The sequence below is a fragment of the Armigeres subalbatus genome, chromosome 1, assembly GCF_024139115.2.
Source record: "Armigeres subalbatus isolate Guangzhou_Male chromosome 1, GZ_Asu_2, whole genome shotgun sequence".
Lineage (NCBI taxonomy): Eukaryota > Metazoa > Arthropoda > Insecta > Diptera > Culicidae > Armigeres > Armigeres subalbatus.
The window spans coordinates 213,902,638-213,922,948 of NC_085139.1; the positions used below are offsets into that span (position 1 = coordinate 213,902,638).

General features: G+C 42.4%; 1 protein-coding gene across 3 annotated transcripts in view; it reads left to right on the forward strand.

Annotated features, from left to right (window-relative positions):
* LOC134205756 (cadherin-86C) overlaps positions 1–20,311 on the forward strand; it is a 768,251-nt gene that overhangs the window by 298,841 nt on the left and 449,099 nt on the right. For all 3 annotated transcript variants that reach the window (XM_062681320.1, XM_062681322.1, XM_062681321.1), the window contains exon 2: positions 1,280–2,060. In XM_062681320.1, coding sequence (XP_062537304.1) covers positions 2,035–2,060 — 26 coding nt within the window. In that variant the 5' untranslated portion in view covers positions 1,280–2,034. The remainder of the gene's footprint in view (positions 1–1,279; positions 2,061–20,311) is intronic.

The following is a 20,311-nucleotide window of genomic DNA, read 5'->3' on the forward strand; positions in this document are numbered from 1 at the left end:
GTCTAGTTTACGATTTTACATTGAATTAAAATCCATTTGGGAGTTCATTTATTGGGCCTAATAAAAAACATAGGAAATTCTTCAGAATTTTTACGGTAATTTCTTCCCAATTTGCACACGAAAATCTTCCGAATATTCTTCTGAATCACCACGGTAAAACTTTCCATTTCCCACGGACAATTGCTCCGCATTCTCACAGAGAAATTTTCCAAATTTAAATGGTAAATTCGGGAGACTCTAGTCGAATTTAACGTATTATTCGAACTTATAATCTTCGAGTTGGCGAACCAGCGCCTTCACTAGCACAACTAACCAGGGCCCCAGCATCGTAAAACACATTCTTCGCCATATTTGGCACATAATCATATCTCATCTGCTTTCAGTTCCCATCCCTGCGGCGTCTACGTCAAACGGTGACAATCTGCGGTCCATAGATACCCTGATACCACCTCACATCCATGGTTGTTCCATCGCTGTCGGATTGACACCACTTCATGCACCAACGATACCAACCAGCATGGACCAGGTGATGCTGATGACGATTGCTCAATATGGACGTGCTTTGACATTACTCAATCGCCCATTGGTGCCTTTCTCGAGAAATTGCGCATTACTGTGACTATTTAAGTTTATCTCTGGCTGTTGACCAGCTGTGCGATAGTATTCCGTTTTTTTTCCTCAAGCGATCATTAAGTTATGGCTAAACAGCGTCCCATTATGACACCAGTCAGTAGACGAGCTGTGCGATGGCGTAAAATTGAAACATCAAGCTCGCCCATACAATTTATATATTTGATGAAAGGTCGTAAAAACAGCACCTTTGACAGCTGCTGAATCCCGACCACGGAAACGTCATAATTAATTACCAAATCGCGGCAATTGCAACAGCAGTGATTAAACTTTATTGAATGCAAAATTGCAGCTGGGCTTCCCGCGCGCAACCAGCTCCTGTCAGTCAGCTGTCAACGTGGAACTTGTTCCCAGTCTAGTTTCGATCGCACCACTCCGTTACCAAACGGTGGGAAGCTGGCGTTCTTGACTCCATCTCCCGCGGATCGAAAAAATGTCCGCCAGATGGCGTCTGATTAGCATAAACATAACCTCGAGCCGACCGATCAGTCAATATTCGCAACCTCCGATCACATGTTCCCCTTCTCGAAGACCGAAGTCTTGTTTGAACGGGGAGATAAGATCTCTTCGCGTACACCGCGAACAGATAAATCGAACGGTGAACAATCACGGGTTAATTGTTTTTCTTTTCGTTTGTTTATGTTTGCAGATTTTGACAGTTGCGAGCTGTATATGGGGGAACACCGAGTGGACCGATCGTTTCTATAGTGGCAGTAGTGGCGGTTGCGAAATGTAAACAACGACACACCGCAGCATGGTTTCGCTAAGCGCCACCACCGCAGCAGCAACCATCGCCACCCAACCGAATGAAGCCAGAGCGGGACCAAACAGCTAACAGAGGAGGCCGCCGCGTTCGCGCCCGTGAAATGGGCTAACCATGTGTGCCGCATGTTGGAGGAATAAGTGAACATGGCCTACTGCTTCTACTAGGAACGCTAGAATACGTGAAATTAAAAAAAAAGAAGGAAAAACAGTTCAGTGCCGCCGGAGAGTGTAAATTTAGTCCGCGAAAGACCCCGACGGTGTGGCGTGGAAGTTGAAAATAGGGAAACGACAACCACGAAAGGTTAACGATTAATTGCCCGGAGTCTTGGCCCTCCGAAACAGTAAAGTCGTGAAATGTTCTCGGCCGTGTCCGGCAGCGGCAGGGAACGAAACGTTGCGAAACGAAGCGGGCTACTACCAAAAGCGCTTCTCGCGAGCGGCTAGGGGTGACGTCATTGTTGCAAGCAAAGGGCACGCCACGCCACAAGTGAAAGGATCACGTGACGATTGGTAATTAAGTAGTGCACTACTGAGGGGTAGTTTTGTTCGAGAAAAGTGTGTGTGTGGTGTCTGTGGCCCAAAAGGCTGATTCGAGTTGTCCTCGAAAGGTCTCGGACGCGGAAGTAAATTATCGGAGAGATGGTCAGGAGTTACAGAGATAAAAGGTAAGTCACCCATACTTGTTAGACCTCGATTTACAGATTGACTCGAAATAAAAAAAACCTAACGTCTTTTCACGAAAAAATAAAACAATATTTAATTATAAGGAATAGGGTTTCTTCTTCTTCTTCAATCAATACATGGAAATTTATCTCAAATATTCCATTATCATTGCATAAATAAACGAATTTTCTCGGCGGGCGTACAGATCAAGGACATAAGAATTGTCTAGCAATGAGATAATGTTGAAATTTTAGTGCCTTTAATGTGGTGTTCGGAATTTGAATCGAAGTGTTTCGAATTTGAGACAATTTTTACTATGCGTGTTCGGCTTTTGAGACAAATTTCAGCAGAATAAAATCATTCAGTATTGATAGTAACAATTATTAAAATATGATTATTAGGCGCATATACGAAAGTTCTATTCTTGTGCTACCCGATGGAAATAATTGATCTGTTAAAATAGAGAAGACCTCCGAAGTGAAAAAGGTGCATAAATAACAGTAATAAGTAGAGTAAAAGTGGCGCCAAACAGGAAGTGCACCAAAAGTTTCTTCGAGCCGGGTCAATTCAAATTTCCGCCGTACCTCACACAAGATAGAGCAAACGAATTGTGATGACAAATATGTCCTATGCTGAAGGCTAATGTGACAACAAAACGGAACATAGTTAACTCCTTGAAAAAGGCACAATACATGTACCCGAAACGTCGGATGAAAATATAAAACCCAGTTTTTGATTCCAAAAGACCGAAAATAATTTGAACTTTCTGAGGAATTCCTGAAGAAGTTTCTCAAAGATTTTTCCTAAAACAATTTCCGTATGAATTTTCCAAAGGAATTCTTCAGGAAATTTACACAGGAATTTTTCGAAGAATTCGTAAAGGGAATTTCCGAACGGAATTTCCAATTTAAATTCTGAAGAAATTTCCGACGCTCTTAAATTTCTGCAAGAATTTCTTAAAACATTCCTCCAAAAGTTTTTTTTCGGAATTTCTAAGGATTTCTTCTGAAAATCTTCCGGAAATTACTTCGGAGATGAATCCAGAAATTTCTTTGGAAATTCCTCATAATGTTCCTTCGAAAATTCAAGTAAGATAATAAAAGAAAATTTTGAAAGATCCTCATTTTAGGATTTTTTCAGTACCTACAACACCTACAGACATTGTTTTAGGATTACCATTCCTTTTGGAATTTCTTCGGAATATATTTTAAGAATTCTGCCAGTGCTTTCTCAAAAAAAATCCCAAGAAAAGCTCTAGGAAGAAATTTCCCTCAGGAATTTCTTCATAATTTCCTCCAGAAATTTTTTCGAATTTTATTAGGTTTTCTTCCGATCCAGGCTTGTAAAATGTCATCTGCATGTCATTTGACTAATTTGTTCATAACTTTCTTCGGAAGCCAAATTTACTTCAAAATTTTAGATGCACGCATAACGCTTGAGTAGTGCTATATTTTTATCCAAAGATACATTACTCTAAATATAACATCTGAGGCTAGAGAGTGAAATCTCTCCAAAATGTCACGTGTCATTTGACATAATGTCATTTGAATGACATTTTGCCTCCCACGCCCCAGATTACATATTTACAGCAATGTCTTGTTAGACAAAGTTGTAGTTGCATTTAAGCGCTATAAATTCGCCATACTTGATAGTTGATAGCTAACTACTGAAAAAAGTTCAGAGAAAATTATGAAAAAGAATGCATATGACATTTTACAACACTGTATTCGATCATTCCTCCGAATTTTATTTAACAATTCTTGCAGAAAGTCCTATGATCTTTCGCGATTCCTTTTGAGTTTCCTTCGAAATTCCCTTTACGCATTATTTCCGGAATCTCTTCAGAAAATCTTTCAGAATTTCTTTAAGGAATTTTTCTTGAATGTTATTTGGAAATTATTTTGGGAATTTCTTCGAGAATTCTTCAGAAATTCCTTTCGAAATTTATGATTTCCTATTTTATTCTTCCATAACTTTCAGAAAGAATTTTTCCAATAAAATTTTCAGTATAACTCCTGCAGGAAGTTTCGAAGAAATTTTACATTGTTTTACTGAAGAACTTTCTGGAGAAATTTACAGAAGCCTTTGGGAAGATATTACTACAGAATCCCTACAGGGGGAATATATATTTTATAATTGCAGAAGAATATCCTGGAGGAATTTCCAAATATATTTCAGGAAGAATTTCCGAAGAAAAACCTGACTAGTTTTGGGACAAGAATTTCTAAACAAATTTTTGAAGGAAGGAAATTTTCAAAGAATTATGAAAAGAATCCTCGAAAGAATTTCAAAAGGAATTTCCAAACAAATTCCTATTGGAATATTTATATCAATTTTTAGATTTCTACAAGAATTCCTTCAGGAACATCTGGAAGAATTCTTTCGGGAATTCGACCAGGAATTTTTACGGGAAGTCCTTCGAAAATTCGGACGGTAGTAAAACAAAATTCTGTTTTGAATCTGGAATTTTAAAAAACATCGGGAGTTCCATCGTGAATTTCTTCTCTCTCCTCTAGGAATTACTTCAAAAATCCTTCGAATTCTTTTGAAAATGGCCTAAGGAGTGTCTGCGGAAATTGGTTTTAGGAATTCCTTCAAACTTTTTTTTAAAGAAATTGCTTCAGCAATTATTCCAGGAATTTCTCAAATAAATTCTTCCAGTATTCCTTAAGAAGTCGGAAACTCTAGGAAGAAGTTTTGGAGTTCTCATGAAATTTTTTCAGGAATTTTTTTTACTGAATTCCTTCGAACATGTTTTCGGAAAGTAAGTTAGAAATTTCTTGAGATCTTTGGACATCCTTCAAGATTTTTTTCGGGAACCACTTCTGAAATTCATTCAGAAATTCTTTTAGAATCATGCGGAAATTACTTTTAGATTTTTTTTTTTGTAAATTGCATCTGAAAATTCTTTGAAAATTTCTTGAAAAACTCTTCTAAAAATTCCTTTAGTATTTCCTATTTCATTTTTGCCTTTCTCGTATACTAAGTATACGTAAAGGCTATATGATCGCTCCAAAAACAAACTTTTTATAGAAGGCCCGGAGACCCATAGTGTTATATACCGATCGACTCAGCTCGACGAATTGAGGTGATGTCTGTGTGTGTGTGTGTGTGTGTGTGTGTGTGTGTGTGTGTGTGTGTGTGTGTGTGTGTGTGTGTGTGTGTGTGTGTGTGTGTGTGTGTGTGTGTGTGTGTGTGTGTGTGTGTGTGTGTGTGTGTGTGTGTGTGTGTGTGTGTGTGTGTCTGTGCGCACCAACCCAAAAAAAAATGTCACTCATTTTTAGGTACTTAGCCTCCACCGATTTACTCGCAACAAGTTGCATTCGACGCAGAATACTCTCCCATTTGAAAATTGGCCAGATCGGACTATGGGCTCAAGAGTAATGGCCAAAATACTATTTTTATAATGCACGAGAAAGGCACCATCACGGCTAGGTGGATTAATCAGGGTTTTTTTAATTCTTGTAGAAAATCTTCCAACCAAATTTTAGAAATAGTTCCTGCAGGAATTTTGCAAGAAATTGTATATGGTTTTATTAAAATAATTTACGAAGGATTTCCTGGAGGAAGTTTCAAAGGTACAGTGATATGTGATCAATATTGAAAGGACAATCGGGTTAGGGAGGTATCGAGATAGGGAACACAGCTATATTTCGCCGAATGCCGTTTTCAGAATAGTTGAAATTTGTTTCCTTATTAAGTCAAGTGAGTTTCCGTTACGCTGGGATATGGATACTCTGAAGTAGTGCGTAACGGTGTAAATCCGGTCATATCGCCAGGCTCGGTACAACGCCGAAGCTGACAATATGACGTCCCTAACCCCGAATTCCAAGGTGTCAGGCGACCCGTGCTGAGGGGATGAATGTTCTGGGGGGGGTGAAACAATTAGCCAGGCAGTTAACGGAGCCTGTAATGCTGGGTAGACACTTTTCGTGTTGCATTACGGAGTAAGATCTACCACACTGTGCTCTAGTTCTTACTATTCTTGTTAATACTTATGAGTGATGGTCGGAAGAGTATGGAACGACTATAATTTGCTTTTAGATAACCCATTTTTTGCTCCTTTTGGATGGAGTCAATGGAGTAAATTGTAAAAACGTAACTCAACCTTAGGCTGGTTTTCGAAGCCGACGACATGAATCTTCTATCTCCAGAGCGCTGATTAATTAGGAAAGAAGCGGATACGAATTTGGTGGATCTGCTGAACCCTCTGACTGATTAGAGCTGTGTAAAGGTGAGATTCGAAAATGCCAAACGCAATGAAATCAGATCTCTATACAAAAATAAATTCGGAACTCATAAGAAGAAGCAAAAATATGTTTGAACTTCAGTACCGATGCATGGTCAAAATCAGTATTACTTACTTGATACTTGATGAGCTACAGCTCTTCGATGAACTTACGCCGAATGGAGTATCCTTCTCCACTGGACTCGATCCTGGGCCAATCGCTTCCAGTCGCCCTGAACATTGAGCGCCCTCAGGTCCTCTTCAACTGCAAAAAGCCATCGTGTACGCGGCCTTCCACGAAGCCTGCGGCCTCTTCCGGGTTCTCTACTAAATATTATCTTCGCATGTCGTTCTTCCAGCATACGAACAACGTGACCAGCCCACCGTAGTCTGCCGTGTTGTATAAGCTTAATAATATCCAGCCCTTTATACACCTGGTACAATTCGTGATTCATGCGGCGCCGCCAAATACCATTCTCCTGTTTACCGCCGAGTATTGTCCGCAGCACCTTACGCTCAAACACTCCGAGAGCTCTCCTTTAACGTCCATGTCTCATGGCCGTATAAAGCCACCGGAAGAATCAGAGTAGTATACAGCGCGAGTTTTGTTTTCGTTTGCAGACTACGGGACTTAAGCTGGTTACGAAGTCCGTAATAAGCCCTATTTGCAGCTGCAATACGCCTTTTCACCTCGCGGGTAACATCATTATCGCACGTCACTAATGTTCCAAGATACACAAATTCTTCTACCATTTCAAATTTTTCACCATCCAGCACTATTTCGCTACCACCACCACTAATGAACCCACGTTGATTGCCAGCGACCATGTACTTCGTTTTGCTGGTATTGATCGTGAATCCAATCCTCGCTGTCTCCCTCTTAAAAGGCGTAAAAGCCTCTTCCACGGCACGGCGATCAATTCCGATAATATCGATATCGTCCGCAAATCCCAGAAGCATATGCGATTTTGTGATGATGGTACCGCTTATTTGCTTACCAGCTCTCCTAATCGCTCCCTCGAGCGCTATATTGAACAGTAGGTTCGAGAGTGCATCACCCTGCTTTAATCCATCTAAGGTAACAAATGACGTCGATATTTCATCCGCAACCCTTACACTTGATTTCGATCCGTCCAACGTTATACGAATCAGCCGTATCAGTTTCGCCGGAAAACCATGTTCAAGCATAATTTGCCATAATTCGTTCCGTTTCACTGAATCCTACGCCGCCTTGAAATCAATAAACAGATGATGTGTCTGCAAGTTGTACTCCCGGAATTTATCAAGGGTTTTTTCTCAGGGTAAAGATTTGATCCGTCGTTGATCGGCCCTCACGAAAACCTGCTTGGTATTCGCCGACGAAGGACTCTTCAAGTGGTCTCAATCTGTTGAACAGAATACGGTACATAATTTTGTACGCCGAATTAAGGTGGGTTATTCCTCTGTAATTGGCGCACTTCAGTCTGTGCCCTTTCTTAAAGCGAGGGCAAATGAGGCCGTCCAACCAGCTAGCAGGCATTTCCTCGTCTTCCCATATTTTTGACATAATATGGTGCAGAACTTAATAAAGCAGCTCACTGCCATGTTTGAGAAGTTCAGCCGGGAGCTGGTCCTTCCCCGCAGCCTTATTGTTTTTCAGCTCTTTAACAGCTTTTTTAACCTCATCTAGTGTGACTCCACAGCTTGTCCATCGTCGCTAATATTTATTCTGTTCACCGATGCACCGTCACTTCCTCCATTCAACAAAGTCTCGAAGTGTTGCTTCCACCTGGCAGCCACTTCAGTTTTATCTGTCAGCAAATTCCCTTGTTGGTCGTTGCACATGACGGGAGATGGCGCTGTCTTTCTCCGCACGCCATTGACAGACTCATAAAACCTCCGCATATCGTTCTGCTCCATTTTTTCCTGCGCCTCACTAATCACTTGTTCTTCGTACTCTTTTTCTTCCTGCGGTGGGTTCGTTTTTCGGCTGCTCTTGCTTCCTTGTACCGATCTCTATTCGATCGGGTACCTGACACCAACATCCGGCTTCTGGCAACGTTCTTCTCGTCTGTCACTCTCTGGCACTCCACATCGAACCAACCCGTCCTGGGTCGCCTCTGTGCAGTGCCTACCACTTCTCGTGCTGTTGTGCTCACCGCTCCATGGATCGACTCCCATAGATCGTTGATGTTGTCGCTAACGTTGATTGCACTTATCCGTTCGTCGAGCTTCTGGTGGTACTCAGCCGATACTCCTTCCGCCGACAATCGCTGGATATTGTAACGCATCGTTCGCTGTGATCTTTCGTTCGATACAGTTGACAACCGTGATCGAATTTTACTGTCAACGAGGTAGTAGAGTCAATGTTCGGACCTCTGAATGTCCGCACATCGATAACATCCGAGAAATGGCGCCCATCCACCAGAACATGGTCTATCTGGTTGCAAGTTTCACCATTTGGGTGTCTCCAGGTGTGCTTTCGGATGTTCTTTCGTGCAAAGTAGGTGCTACTGATGGCCATCCCAAAATGGCAGCAGCAAAATTTACTAGCCGTAGGCCGTTGTCATTGGTAGCGGAGTGAAGGCTCTTCCTACCGATTATGGGACGGAAAAAAGTCCTCTCTACCGACCTGAGCGTTAGCGTCTCCGATAACAATTTTCACGTCATGCTTTGGGCACTCTCCATAGGCTTTATCAAGACATTCATAAAACGTGTCCTTCACGTCGTCGGATTTATCGTTTGTCGGTGCGTACACGTTGATTAGGCTGTAATTGAAGAATTAGCCCCGTATCCTCAACACACAGATTCGTTCGCTAATGGGTTTCCACCGCATCACTCACTTCATCTGCTTGCCCATCACTACGAAACCAACTCCATGCTCTGCTTTTTCACCGCCGCTGTGATAGATGTTATACTTGAATGCAGTATTGGTCGTGGGGTCCACGGCTCGGAATTCACGTTCTCCGGATCTAGGCCATCGGACTTCTTGAATAGCAGCCACGTTCACTCCAACATTCTGCAGTTCACGAGCCAGAAGGCTCACTCGTCCAGGTTCATTCAGGGTCCTGACATTCCAGGTACCGAGTTTCCAATCATAGTCCTTATTTCGTTGCCGGGTCGGTTGCCAAAAATAACGTTCTCTTTTTCTTCTATCTCCATTTTTCGTGGTATATGAGAGCCTTCAGTAAGCTACCTTACCGGTGTCGCGTTACCTACATCGCGATGATGGGGCTGCCACCTTAGATATAGCTGACGCGATACAGCATTTCGTTAATCAGCCGCTGGGTACCAGGCAGACGCTGTTTGAGCCGCACATCCTGGTGAACAGACGCTCGAGGCGTACCTTCTCACTCTAGTTGATGTCAGAAGGACAACAGTGCCCAGGCTGCACTACCAGCTAAGTACACAACTCTTAGCTGGCGGTCTTTTGTCATCGGACGACCCGTGGAAGCGTGAGATAGGGACTTGTGGGGACCAGAGCTCTGTTTGGCGCTCCTTCCTTGATGTCAACCCACCATTTTGCAGCCCAGTATTATCCCACTTATTGTTGAGCCGAAACTGATTAAGGGGCGCGCCTTTGAGAGTTGGTATAAGCCATTTTTCGAAGGGTATAAATAACGGTATCTTAATTTAAAGAGGCCTCACATTAAGCTTGAGAAATATATGAATAAAAAATGACTATTTCATTTCTTTTCAATAGAAATGGAGCAGAAAGACATGCACTAAACAAATGACACGGGTATACTACAAAAGTTCAATAAAATGGACGCAGTGGTTCATCCCGAACAAAAAAAAAGAAAAAAAGTCATAAGAGAAGGTGAGATGTTCGAAGTGAATAGTTAACAGCAAGTACTGAGAAGTGAGAAATGAGATATTCGAAATTAATATAGAGTAGTGGGAAGTAGTACTGAGAAACGAAAGTGAGTATTGAGTAGTGAAATGTGTGTAGTAAAATGTAAGTAGTGGAAAGTGAGAAGTGAGTAGTGAGAAGCGAGAAGTGATAGTTATGGAGTGAGAAGTATGATGTGAGTAGTGAGACAAACAGAAGTAAGTGGTGAGAAGTGAGAAATAATAATTGGGAAGTGAGAAGTGAGATGTTTAGTTGTGAAAAGTAAGTGGAGAAATATAAGAGAAAAAGAAGAAGAAAGAAGAAAAAATAAAAAGAAAAGGTTCTCTCTTCTTTTACTTTTACTATTCCCTTCTCACTTCTCACTCCTCATTTCTCACTTCTCACTCTACATTTCTCACTTCTCACTTCTCACCACTTTTCTGCACATCTTGCTCCTCATCTTCTTTCTATTTCTCACTTCGCACTTCTCTATTCTCACTTCTCACTTCCCGCTTCTCACTGTTCATTTCTAAATTCTCATTTTATACATCTCACTTCTCACTTCTCATTTTTCACTTCTCACTATTCATTTTTCACTTCTCACCTATAGGTTCGTATATCTCACTTCTGACTTCTTATATCGCACTTATGACTTTTCACATCTAACTTCGAAATTATAATTTTTCACTTCTCACTACTACTTCGCATTTCAAATTTCTCAATTCTTACTTCTCATTTTTTTTCTCCTCTACTTATTTCTCACTTATTTTGCACGTCTCGCTCGTCACTTATTTTGCACGTTGTCATTTCTCACTTCTCACTTCGGATTTCTCACTGCCTACTTTCAACTTTTCACTTCTCATTATTCATTTCTCACTTCGTACATCTTACTTCGTAGTTACTTACTTACATCTACTCATTTTTCACTTCTCACTTGTATCTTTTTATAATTATACCTCCGACCTCCTTTTTCACTTATCACTTTTCACTTATAACTTTTAACTTTTCACTTCTTACTTTTCACTTCTCACTTTTCATGTTTCACTTCTTAATTTTCGCTTCTTACTTTTGGCTTCTCAATACTCACTTCGCACTTGTACCTTCTCATTTCTCACTTTCCACCAATCACTTCTTACTTTTCACTCCTGCTTCGAATTTCTCACTTCCCATTTCTAACTTATCACTTCTCACTTCTAACTTCTTATTTCTCACTTCTCGCTTATCACTTTTCACTCCACTTATCACTTTTCAGTTCGTGCTGGTGAACTCTTACAACATCGAGTTAGTGAGGTGAAAATGCATTGAGAAATTACTTTGACATAGAGAATATCGAGTAAGGGAGATATCGAATTACGGAGGGAACGCAATTTGCTAGATTCAAGGGACTATGAATTTCATCGAGTAAGGGAAAACATCGAGTTAGCGAAAGTTCACTGTATTTCCGACGAATTTTCAAAAGAATTTAGAAGGAATTCTCAAGAGAATTCCCAAAAGAATCTCAGAAGAAATTTGTAAAAGAACTCGTAAAGGAATTTCCAAAGAAATTTTAGAAATTTTTTTTTTATTTTTTTTTTTCAAAAAAGCTTGTGGAATTTCCAAACAATCTTCTGGATTTATCTCCACAGATACAAATTTCATCTATTTGCTTAAAAAAATATACAAAACATGTTTATTTTTCAAGTCAAATTAAATGCATGTTTGCTTTATGCGTACACTAGTGGCTCTTGCACAAGAAAAGCAAAAACTCGAGTTCGGTTTGGATCCGATCGGTAGGCAGCAGTGGAGTAAAAGCATATGTTGTTTATGCTTCTTTTTTAATTTTTAATAAAGAGACTTTCTTAACGATGAGGAAGTTTTCAGGTACAAAAAGCTAAGTAAACGGAATATGAATGTTTGCAATTGTGAAGTCTGATGGCCAAATGCAACCAGAATATGAAAATTGGTAGAATTGATAAGACAATGTTATGAGTGGTGGAACCAAAGCAATAATATCCATGTTTGCTTAAAAATTTAGCTGGTTGAAACAACTTAAAACGCTCATTTGATTCATAAGAAGTTTGCATTCGCTTAAAATGCAACAAATTTCGGCCAAATTACTTTCAGCCAGATGGGTTTCAGCCTAGTGGCATTCGGCCAAAAGGCTTTCGGCCGGATGGGTTTCGGACAAACGACCCTTCCCCATTTGGTCGAATAGGTCATTTGGCCTAAAAAGTCATTTGGCCGAAAAAGTCATTTTGCCGAAAAAGATATATGGCCAAAAAGGTCATTTGGCCGAATAGGACATTTGGCGGAATAGGACATTTGGCTGAAAAAGGTAATTTAGCCGAACAGGACATTTGACCCTTTACCTAGTAGGAAATAAGTAGTGAGAAGTGAGTCTTCTCACTCTTTACACCTCATTATTTACTTTTCAAATGACCTACTCGGCTAAATAACATGTTTGGTCAAATGACCTATGCAGCCAAATGATCTGTTCGGCCAAATAACATATTCGGTCAAATGTCTTGATTGGCCAAATGTCCTATTCGGCTAAATGTCGTATTCGGCCAAATGTCTTATTCGGCCAAATGTCTTATTCGGCCAAATGTCTTATTCGGCCAAATTACCGATTCGGCCAAATGACCTATTCCGCCGGATGGCCTGTTCGGTCAAATGACTTTCTGCCAGATGGGTTTCGGTCAAATGACTTTCTGCCAGATGGGTTTCGGTCAAACGACCCTTCCTCCTTTCTATTGACGCCAAATTGTAAATGAACCAATTACGCCAAAAATGCTGGTGCCCTACCATTTCCAGAACTCTGGCGCCGCCAGTGCCCCTCAACCATAAAATGCTAGCGGGATTTGACGAGACTCTGTCAAGCATCTTGTCGGGATTCTGGTAGGATTATGTCGGAAAACCTGGTGGGATTCTGTCGTGAATCCTGGCGGTATTTGGTCAGTTTTTTCGGGTTCAAACAAAATTCTTTCAGGAATCCCTTCAGATTCAGTTAGTTGACTTGAATCCGGCCTATAATATTCAATTCGAACCTGGTAAAAAATAGATCTAGCAGAAATTCTTCACAAATCCGGGATGTATGCAACACGAATTCGAAATTAATCGGACACGAATCCGGAGAATCCGGTTGTGAAACATTAATGCAAAACATTAATGCAAAAAAGGCCGGGAATCGACACAAATTCAGCGAGAAATCAACACTTGTCCAGTAAGGGTTAATTATGAATCCGGAAGAAGTTCAACTGGAATCGAATGCGGCAAGGGTTGCAACAGGAACTTGGTAAAAATGGATCTGTCAAAGGTTGAACGCCATTCCAATTACCTTCAAGGCTCCGACATGAATTCGAAAAGGTCTTGCAAATCAAAAATTTACCCCTCTATCTTGGACAGATTGGAATTTATCAATTCTATGGTAGAATGACCATCAATTTCCAAATTTATAAAAATTTGTATCAGTTAAAATCACGATGAAACAGGTTGATGAAATCAGGTTCAAAACAACTAAAAAGATATGACATTTGGTGGAAACTTTTTGGTCCTGATTATTTTAAAAATCAACGACGCGACCGTGGACGTCGCACATTTCAGAAATGCACTTTTCATATATAGAATATATAGAACATCCCTGACGTTACCCACCTCAAGTCACGCAAACCGATTCCACTGATTTTAATCGAATTTGAATCAATCAGCCAAGGCTCACTACCGCGCACCGAATGTCCGGGATCAGAGCCAACTCTCCTTCGCTTCGGCGGCACGTTGGTAGTGGCATCAGCACAAAAAAAAAACACTTTCGCTTTCACGCTTCTTCTGCCGTGATGACGACGACCTGCCGTCACCTCCTCCGTCCACGGCACCGTCCGAAGTTGGGGTCTGCCTCTGTCTTCGAAATGGCTTTGGCTTTGGGTGCTGCTGCGTGAATAAGAACCCAATTGGTAAGGGAGCAGCAAGACAGCCGTACGGGGAAGGCAGACTCATAAATGGGGCCATCAATCTTCTGTTCTCGGCGTTGTTGGCCCCCTTTATCCATTCCTTCGTACGGGCACCGGTTGGTTTGGGGGTTTTCGCTTTTTGTTAAACATCCCCTCGGGGGACTTCTTGCGATTTACGCTCGTGTTCTCGGAATTGCAAAATTGAATTGATTTTAATTGGTTTCTCTCGGCGAGGATTCACTGCATAAAATTTTAATGTGGTTTCGATCTGCCGAGGTTAGCACCAGTTGTTGCACAATGCGGCCACCAACTGCAGCAGCCCTGTCGGCGTTATGACGACCTATATTTGCCCAGGTCAGACAGAAGAAAAAAAAACATTATTCTTCAAGCATGAAGAACAAATTCGTCTATTCCGGTTGATTGCCTGGTGGTGTGGGGAGCGAGGCTTTGGGAACGACAAAACATGACTCCCATGCGCAGAATTTTACCATAAATGAATAATTCAAGACGGCATGACCCGACTTCGTTCGGACAGTTCCGCTAGATGTCGTGACTGGGACTTTTTTGGCCTCTGTGCTCACTCGCGAACTCGGTGCCAGAGGATGTGAAATATGTGACTGGAAGCACAGTAACTACAGGCCGATTGTTGGAAACTAGGTGGACTAGTTTTCTTCGGAACGGAAAGCGAGAACTTGACCGGATGTTGTCCGATTCACGCTTGTTTACGACAGTTGCACATCGACCGCCATTCGAATGGGTCGTCAATTACGCGGCTCTGTGGGTCTCCCTGATCATAAACGTGACAAGTATTTCGCAATAATTTCCGTGGACCACATTAAAATAAAAGACAAGTTTCTATCGGAATCCGCCGCGGCCTCCGTCGTCGCCACTGCCATTAAAGCTGCCGGAGTCACGATTCCGAGTACCTACCAGAGAAGCTTCCTAGCGATGAGAAAACAGATGTATAATCATAATGTCTTACTTACTGTTGCATCCCCTCGCGCAGAGTACTTAATCATCTGCGATCTCCGAATCGTGTGGACCTGCACAGAAAAGGGGGTCCTCATTTTGGAAGCTGGCGTGCACCGATCTGGATCTGAGCATTCGTGGGGTAGATCATTTCCCACTGACCTACTGCGGGAACGCGCGCCCGGACAGCACGATTCACCGAGGAATGCTCGTTGGAAGGTATCCATGAGATTTCCAGAGTTCGGCATCGGGAAATGATAATCGTTGATCTAATTACCCATAGGCATCGAGAGGAGCGCAATTGAATTTATTGGAGGTTGATAGCCAGAGCAATGGGAATATGGGTCGGGATAGTTAAATCGATTTTAGAATTTGATCACGTTGCATCGTGATGCCACTGGCATTTGCATCGACGTTGCAGATGGTCACAGTCACAGGAACGATGGGAAATCGAAGACCCTATCCGATCTGTGTGGAATTGATTTAGATGAAATAGTTTTATAAGGCCTAGGGTTATTTATACAGTACACAGTATTCGATTCTGTTAGAATGTAAGAAGTCTACCATAGGACAGCTATATTTTTCTGAGTTTCTCGGTTAATTTCCAAATTATTTATTCCTTTAAGTCATAGGGCCACTTTGGATCTTCCAGAATCTACGTCTTCAAATACGCCGACTACTCCCTATATTTTTTTACACGGTTGGTATTCTTTAATTTCCCGGTTAACCTAATTTTTCACAGCTTTTTGAATACCACCTGAATTTTCTTGAATTTTTTGTAAATTATTTCATGGGGTTAACTCATAGAGTCATTAACGCTGAAGGTCGTAATTAACTAAAACCCACCCGTGCAAAAAAAAACTGGATGTACTTCCTTTTGAACGTCATTGAAGACAGCCAAGTCCTGGATGGACTCGAATTAAGACACAATCCGCTATAAATTAGGATTAGTTTGGTCAAAACTCAGTCCATGCCCCACAAGACCAAGAACAGAACGCTCCGCTTGTGAATAGGATGGGCTATCATATAGATAGCCACCTTCTCAACGGATTGCAACTAACGGGTATACCCCGTTAGGCATAAGTACGTTAGGCATAACGACGTTAGGCATAAGTACGTTAGGCATAATGGACGTTAGGCATAACGGACGTTAGGCATAATGTATGTTAGGCATAATGGACGTTAGGCATAAAATGACCCAAAGAACAGCTTATGACATAAAGAAGGCAGAATTATGCCGATCGTCCATTATGCCTAACGTACTTATGCCAAACGTCCGTTATGCCTAACGTCCATTATGCCTATCGTACTTATGCCTAACGTCCTTATGCCTAACGTACTTATGCCTAACGTCGCGGACCCGCAACTAACATGCCTTGCCCACTGTAACCTTACTGATATCCTGTCGCCGAGCTTCAACCAGTAGGAATAAAAAATCAAAAAAATAAAGATTTAAAAAAAAGTAAGAGCTGTTTCTGGATTTCTCTCGTCTACACTTTCCGATGTTGCCTGTGCTAAGGTAGGCATTCTGCCATTCCGTATTCGTCTATTGGCGGTCATCTGCTGCAACGGCGTCGCCGCATTGGGCGCTTCCGGATCCGAAAATCATAGAATCCCACTCCTTATTGAAGGGAATCAGATCCTGTGCACGATGGGCAACGCCTGTCTTAGCTCGAGTTCACTCGCATGAAACGAGGAGCTGACACTCCTATTCAGCTACCATAAACAGCTTCGTAATGTAACGTTTCCGCAATGCAGAGGCTTGAGAAGATCGGTGGCGGAACTCTTGTATGGTAAATACAGAAACAATAAACATAGTTTTACGGATGGGTCGGTTTCAAGCCTAGATCGCCATGATCACCGGTTCCAACATCACCATCTGGGACAACCTGACTTTTCTGACTCTTCTCCGGCAAAGCTGTCGCAGTTTTCATCGCAGCCATAGAGGAAGCTGACACATATGAAAATTAATTCTGTATATAAAAATGAGTTTGCGTTTCCTTTGAGGCAATATAACTCACGAACGGGTTGTCCGATTTGTACGAGTTTCTCACTAATCTATTTGTTTTAGGATCCGCTGTGTTTGTATATATGAAAAAAGCAGAAAATTTTGTTGGGAAAGTAGGATAATCATGGAAATGCAACGGTCTGGTGTGTTGTGGAGAAAACAATCATGCTTGCACTTAACTCGATCTAGACTGCGGCGTTGCAATGACAGTTTGAAAGAGCATGACAGTGACCCAAGCAGGAGCGGTCCGATTCTACTAGTTTATTGTAAACAAAAACTCTAGAACAGTGATTTTCAGAATATTATAAACGATCTGACACAATTTTATTCAGGCAGCGTTCTGTCATTTTAGTTGGTCGGTATCAGGCCGAAGGTCATTAGGTCAAATGGTCATTAGACCGAATGAAAAGTAAAAAGTAAGAAATGATAAGTGAGAAGACAATTCTTCCTTCTTTCTCCTTCCTCTGCCCTTGATTCTTTTTTCTTCTTCCTTCTTTCTTATTTCTTCTTTTTACCTTCTTCCTTTCTCATTTTCTTCTTTAACGTTTTTCTTTCTTTCTTTTGCTTTCTTTTTGCTCCATTTTTCCTTCTTTCTTTTTTCTTCCATCTTCCTTCTTCTTTCAGCTTCATTCCTTCTTCCTTATCTCTTCTTACTTCTTCCTTCTCCTCTCGTCTTTCTACCTTCTCCTAGTTCTTTCTTCTTTTTCTTCTTCTTAGTTCTCCCTGCTTGATTCTACTTTCTTGATACTCCCTTCTTCCATCATCCTTCCCCAGCAGCACACATGTTTCACATAAGTTACTGTAACTGATATCTGACCAGATTTATTCACAATCAAGTTGCTGCAACCATTTTTGTCTGATCTGTGCTGCTCGGGTTCTCTCTTCTTCTCATTTCTTTCTTCCTTATTTTTCCTCTCTTCTTTCTTCTCCTTTCTTCTTTCTTTCTTCTTTCATCTTCCTTCTTTCTCCTTAGTTCTTCCATATTTCTTCTCCCTTCTTCCTTCTTCCTTTTTACTTGCCACTTGTTCCGTCTTACATTTTTCTTTTACCTTCTTCCTTTTTCTTTCTTCCTTTTTACTTTTATCTGATTCCTGCTCCCTTCTTCCTACATTATTCTTCATTAGTCCTTCTTCCTTTTTCCTGCTTTCTTATTTTTTTACTTCTTCCTACTCACCTCTCACCACTCGCTTTTCACTATTCACTTCTCACATCTCAATTCTCACGTCTATCTTCTCACTTCTCATGTTTCAAGTCTCACTACTCACTTGTCATTCCTTACTTATATCTTCTCATTTCGCGCTTCTCACTTCACACATTCTCACTCCTTATTTCTCATTTCTCACTTCTCAATTCTCACTCCATTATTCATTTCTTACTTCTTATTCGGCCTAGTGACCCAGCATCTTCTGGTTAGCGCCATTACGTAAATCCTACACAATAAATCCTACAATATTTTTTGCCTGTTCAATCCATCGATGGTATGAGTGTAAAGCTTATATTCCCTTTTCTGGTTGCAACAATTTAACATACGAAAAACAGCGTTTTTTATCGATTGGACCTGAGAGTTGCTGCTTTAACCCCATCCCTCGGCAGGTCTCACAAAATTGAAAAAAAAAATAATGACATGGGATTCCTCGTCGAATACAACGAGATGGAATCTAAAATGAGGTTTCCGAGCCTCTTGAAAGGAGGCTTCCGAGCCTTTTGAAAGAAGGCTTCCGAGTCTCTTGAAAGGAGGCTTCCGAGCCTCTTGAAAGGAGGCTTCCGAGCCTCTTGAAAGGAGGCTTCCGAGCCTCTTGAAAGGAGGCTTCCGAGCCTCTTGAAAGGAGGCTTCCGAGCCTCTTGAAGAGGCTTGAGCCTCTTGAAAGGAGGCTTGAGGCCTCTTGAAAGGAGGCTTCCTCTTGAAAGGAGGCTTCTGAGCCTCTTGAAAGGGAGGCTTCTGAGCCTCTTGAAAGGAGGCTTCTGAGGCCTCTTGAAAGGAGGCTTCTGGAGCCTCTTGAAAGGAGGCTTCGAGTCTCTTGAAAGGAGGCTTCCAGGCCTCTTGAAAGGGAGGCTTCCGAGCCTCTTGAAAGGAGGCTTGAGCCTCTTGAAGGAGGCTTGAGGCCTCTTGAAAGGAGGCTTCCAGGCCTCTTGAAAGGAGGCTTCCGGGCCTCTTGAAAGGAGGCTTCCGGGCCTCTTGAAAGGAGGCTTCTGAGCCTCTTGAAAGGAGGCTGAGGCCTCTTGAAGGAGGCTGAGCCTCTTGAAGGAGGCTTCCAGGCCTCTTGAAGGAGGCTCTGAGCCTCTTGAAAGGAGGCTTGAGCCTCTTGAAGGAGGCTTCCAGGCCTCTTGAAAGGAGGCTGAGGCCTCTTGAAAGGAGGCTTCTGAGCCTCTTGAAAGGAGGCTTCCAGGCCTCTTGGAAGAAGGCTGAGCCTCTTGAAGGAGGCTTCCAGCCTCTTGAAAGGAGGCTCTGAGCCTCTTGAAAGGAGGCTTCTGAGGCCTCTTGAAAGGAGGCTTCCGAGCCTCTTGGAAGGAGGCTTCCAGGCCTCTTGAAAGGAGGCCTGGAGCCTCTTGAAAGGAGGCTCTGAGCCTCTTGAAAGGAGGCTTGAGCCTCTTGAAAGGAGGCTTCCAGAGCCTCTTGAAAGGAGGCTTCCTGAGCCTCTTGAAAGGGAGGCTTCCGGGCCTCTTGAAAGGAGGCTTCTGAGGCCTCTTGAAAGGAGGCTCTGAGCCTCTTGAAAGGAGGCTTCCGGGCCTCTTGAAAGGAGGCTTCTGAGCCTCTTGAAAGGAGGCTTCCAGGCCTCTTGAAAGGAGGCTTCCTGAGCCTCTTGAAGGAGGCCTGAGCCTCTTGAAAGGAGGCTTCCGTGCCTCTTGAAAGGAGACTTCCGGAGCCTCTTGAAAGGAGGCTTCTGAGCCTCTTGAAAGGAGGCTGGAGCCTCTTGAAAGGAGGCCTGAGCCTCTTGGAAGGAGGCTTCCAGGCCTCTTGGAAGGAGGCTTCCGAGCCTCTTGGAAGGAGGCTTCCGAGCCTCTTGGAAGGAGGCTTCCGAGCCTCTTGGAAGGAGGCTTCCGAGCCTCTTGGAAGGAGGCTTCCGATCCTCTTGGAAGCCCGAGCAGCACAAATCAGACAAAAATGGTTGCAGCAACTTGAATGTGACTAGATCTGGTCACATATGAGTGTCAGTAACCGATGTGAAACATGTGTGCTGCTAGGGAGGAGGCTTCCGAGACTCTTGAAAGGAGGTTTCCGAGCCTCTTGAAAGGAGGTTTCCGAGCCTCTTGAAAGGAGGCTTCCGAGCCTCTTGAAAGGAGGCTTCCGAGCCTCTTGAAAGGAGGCTTCC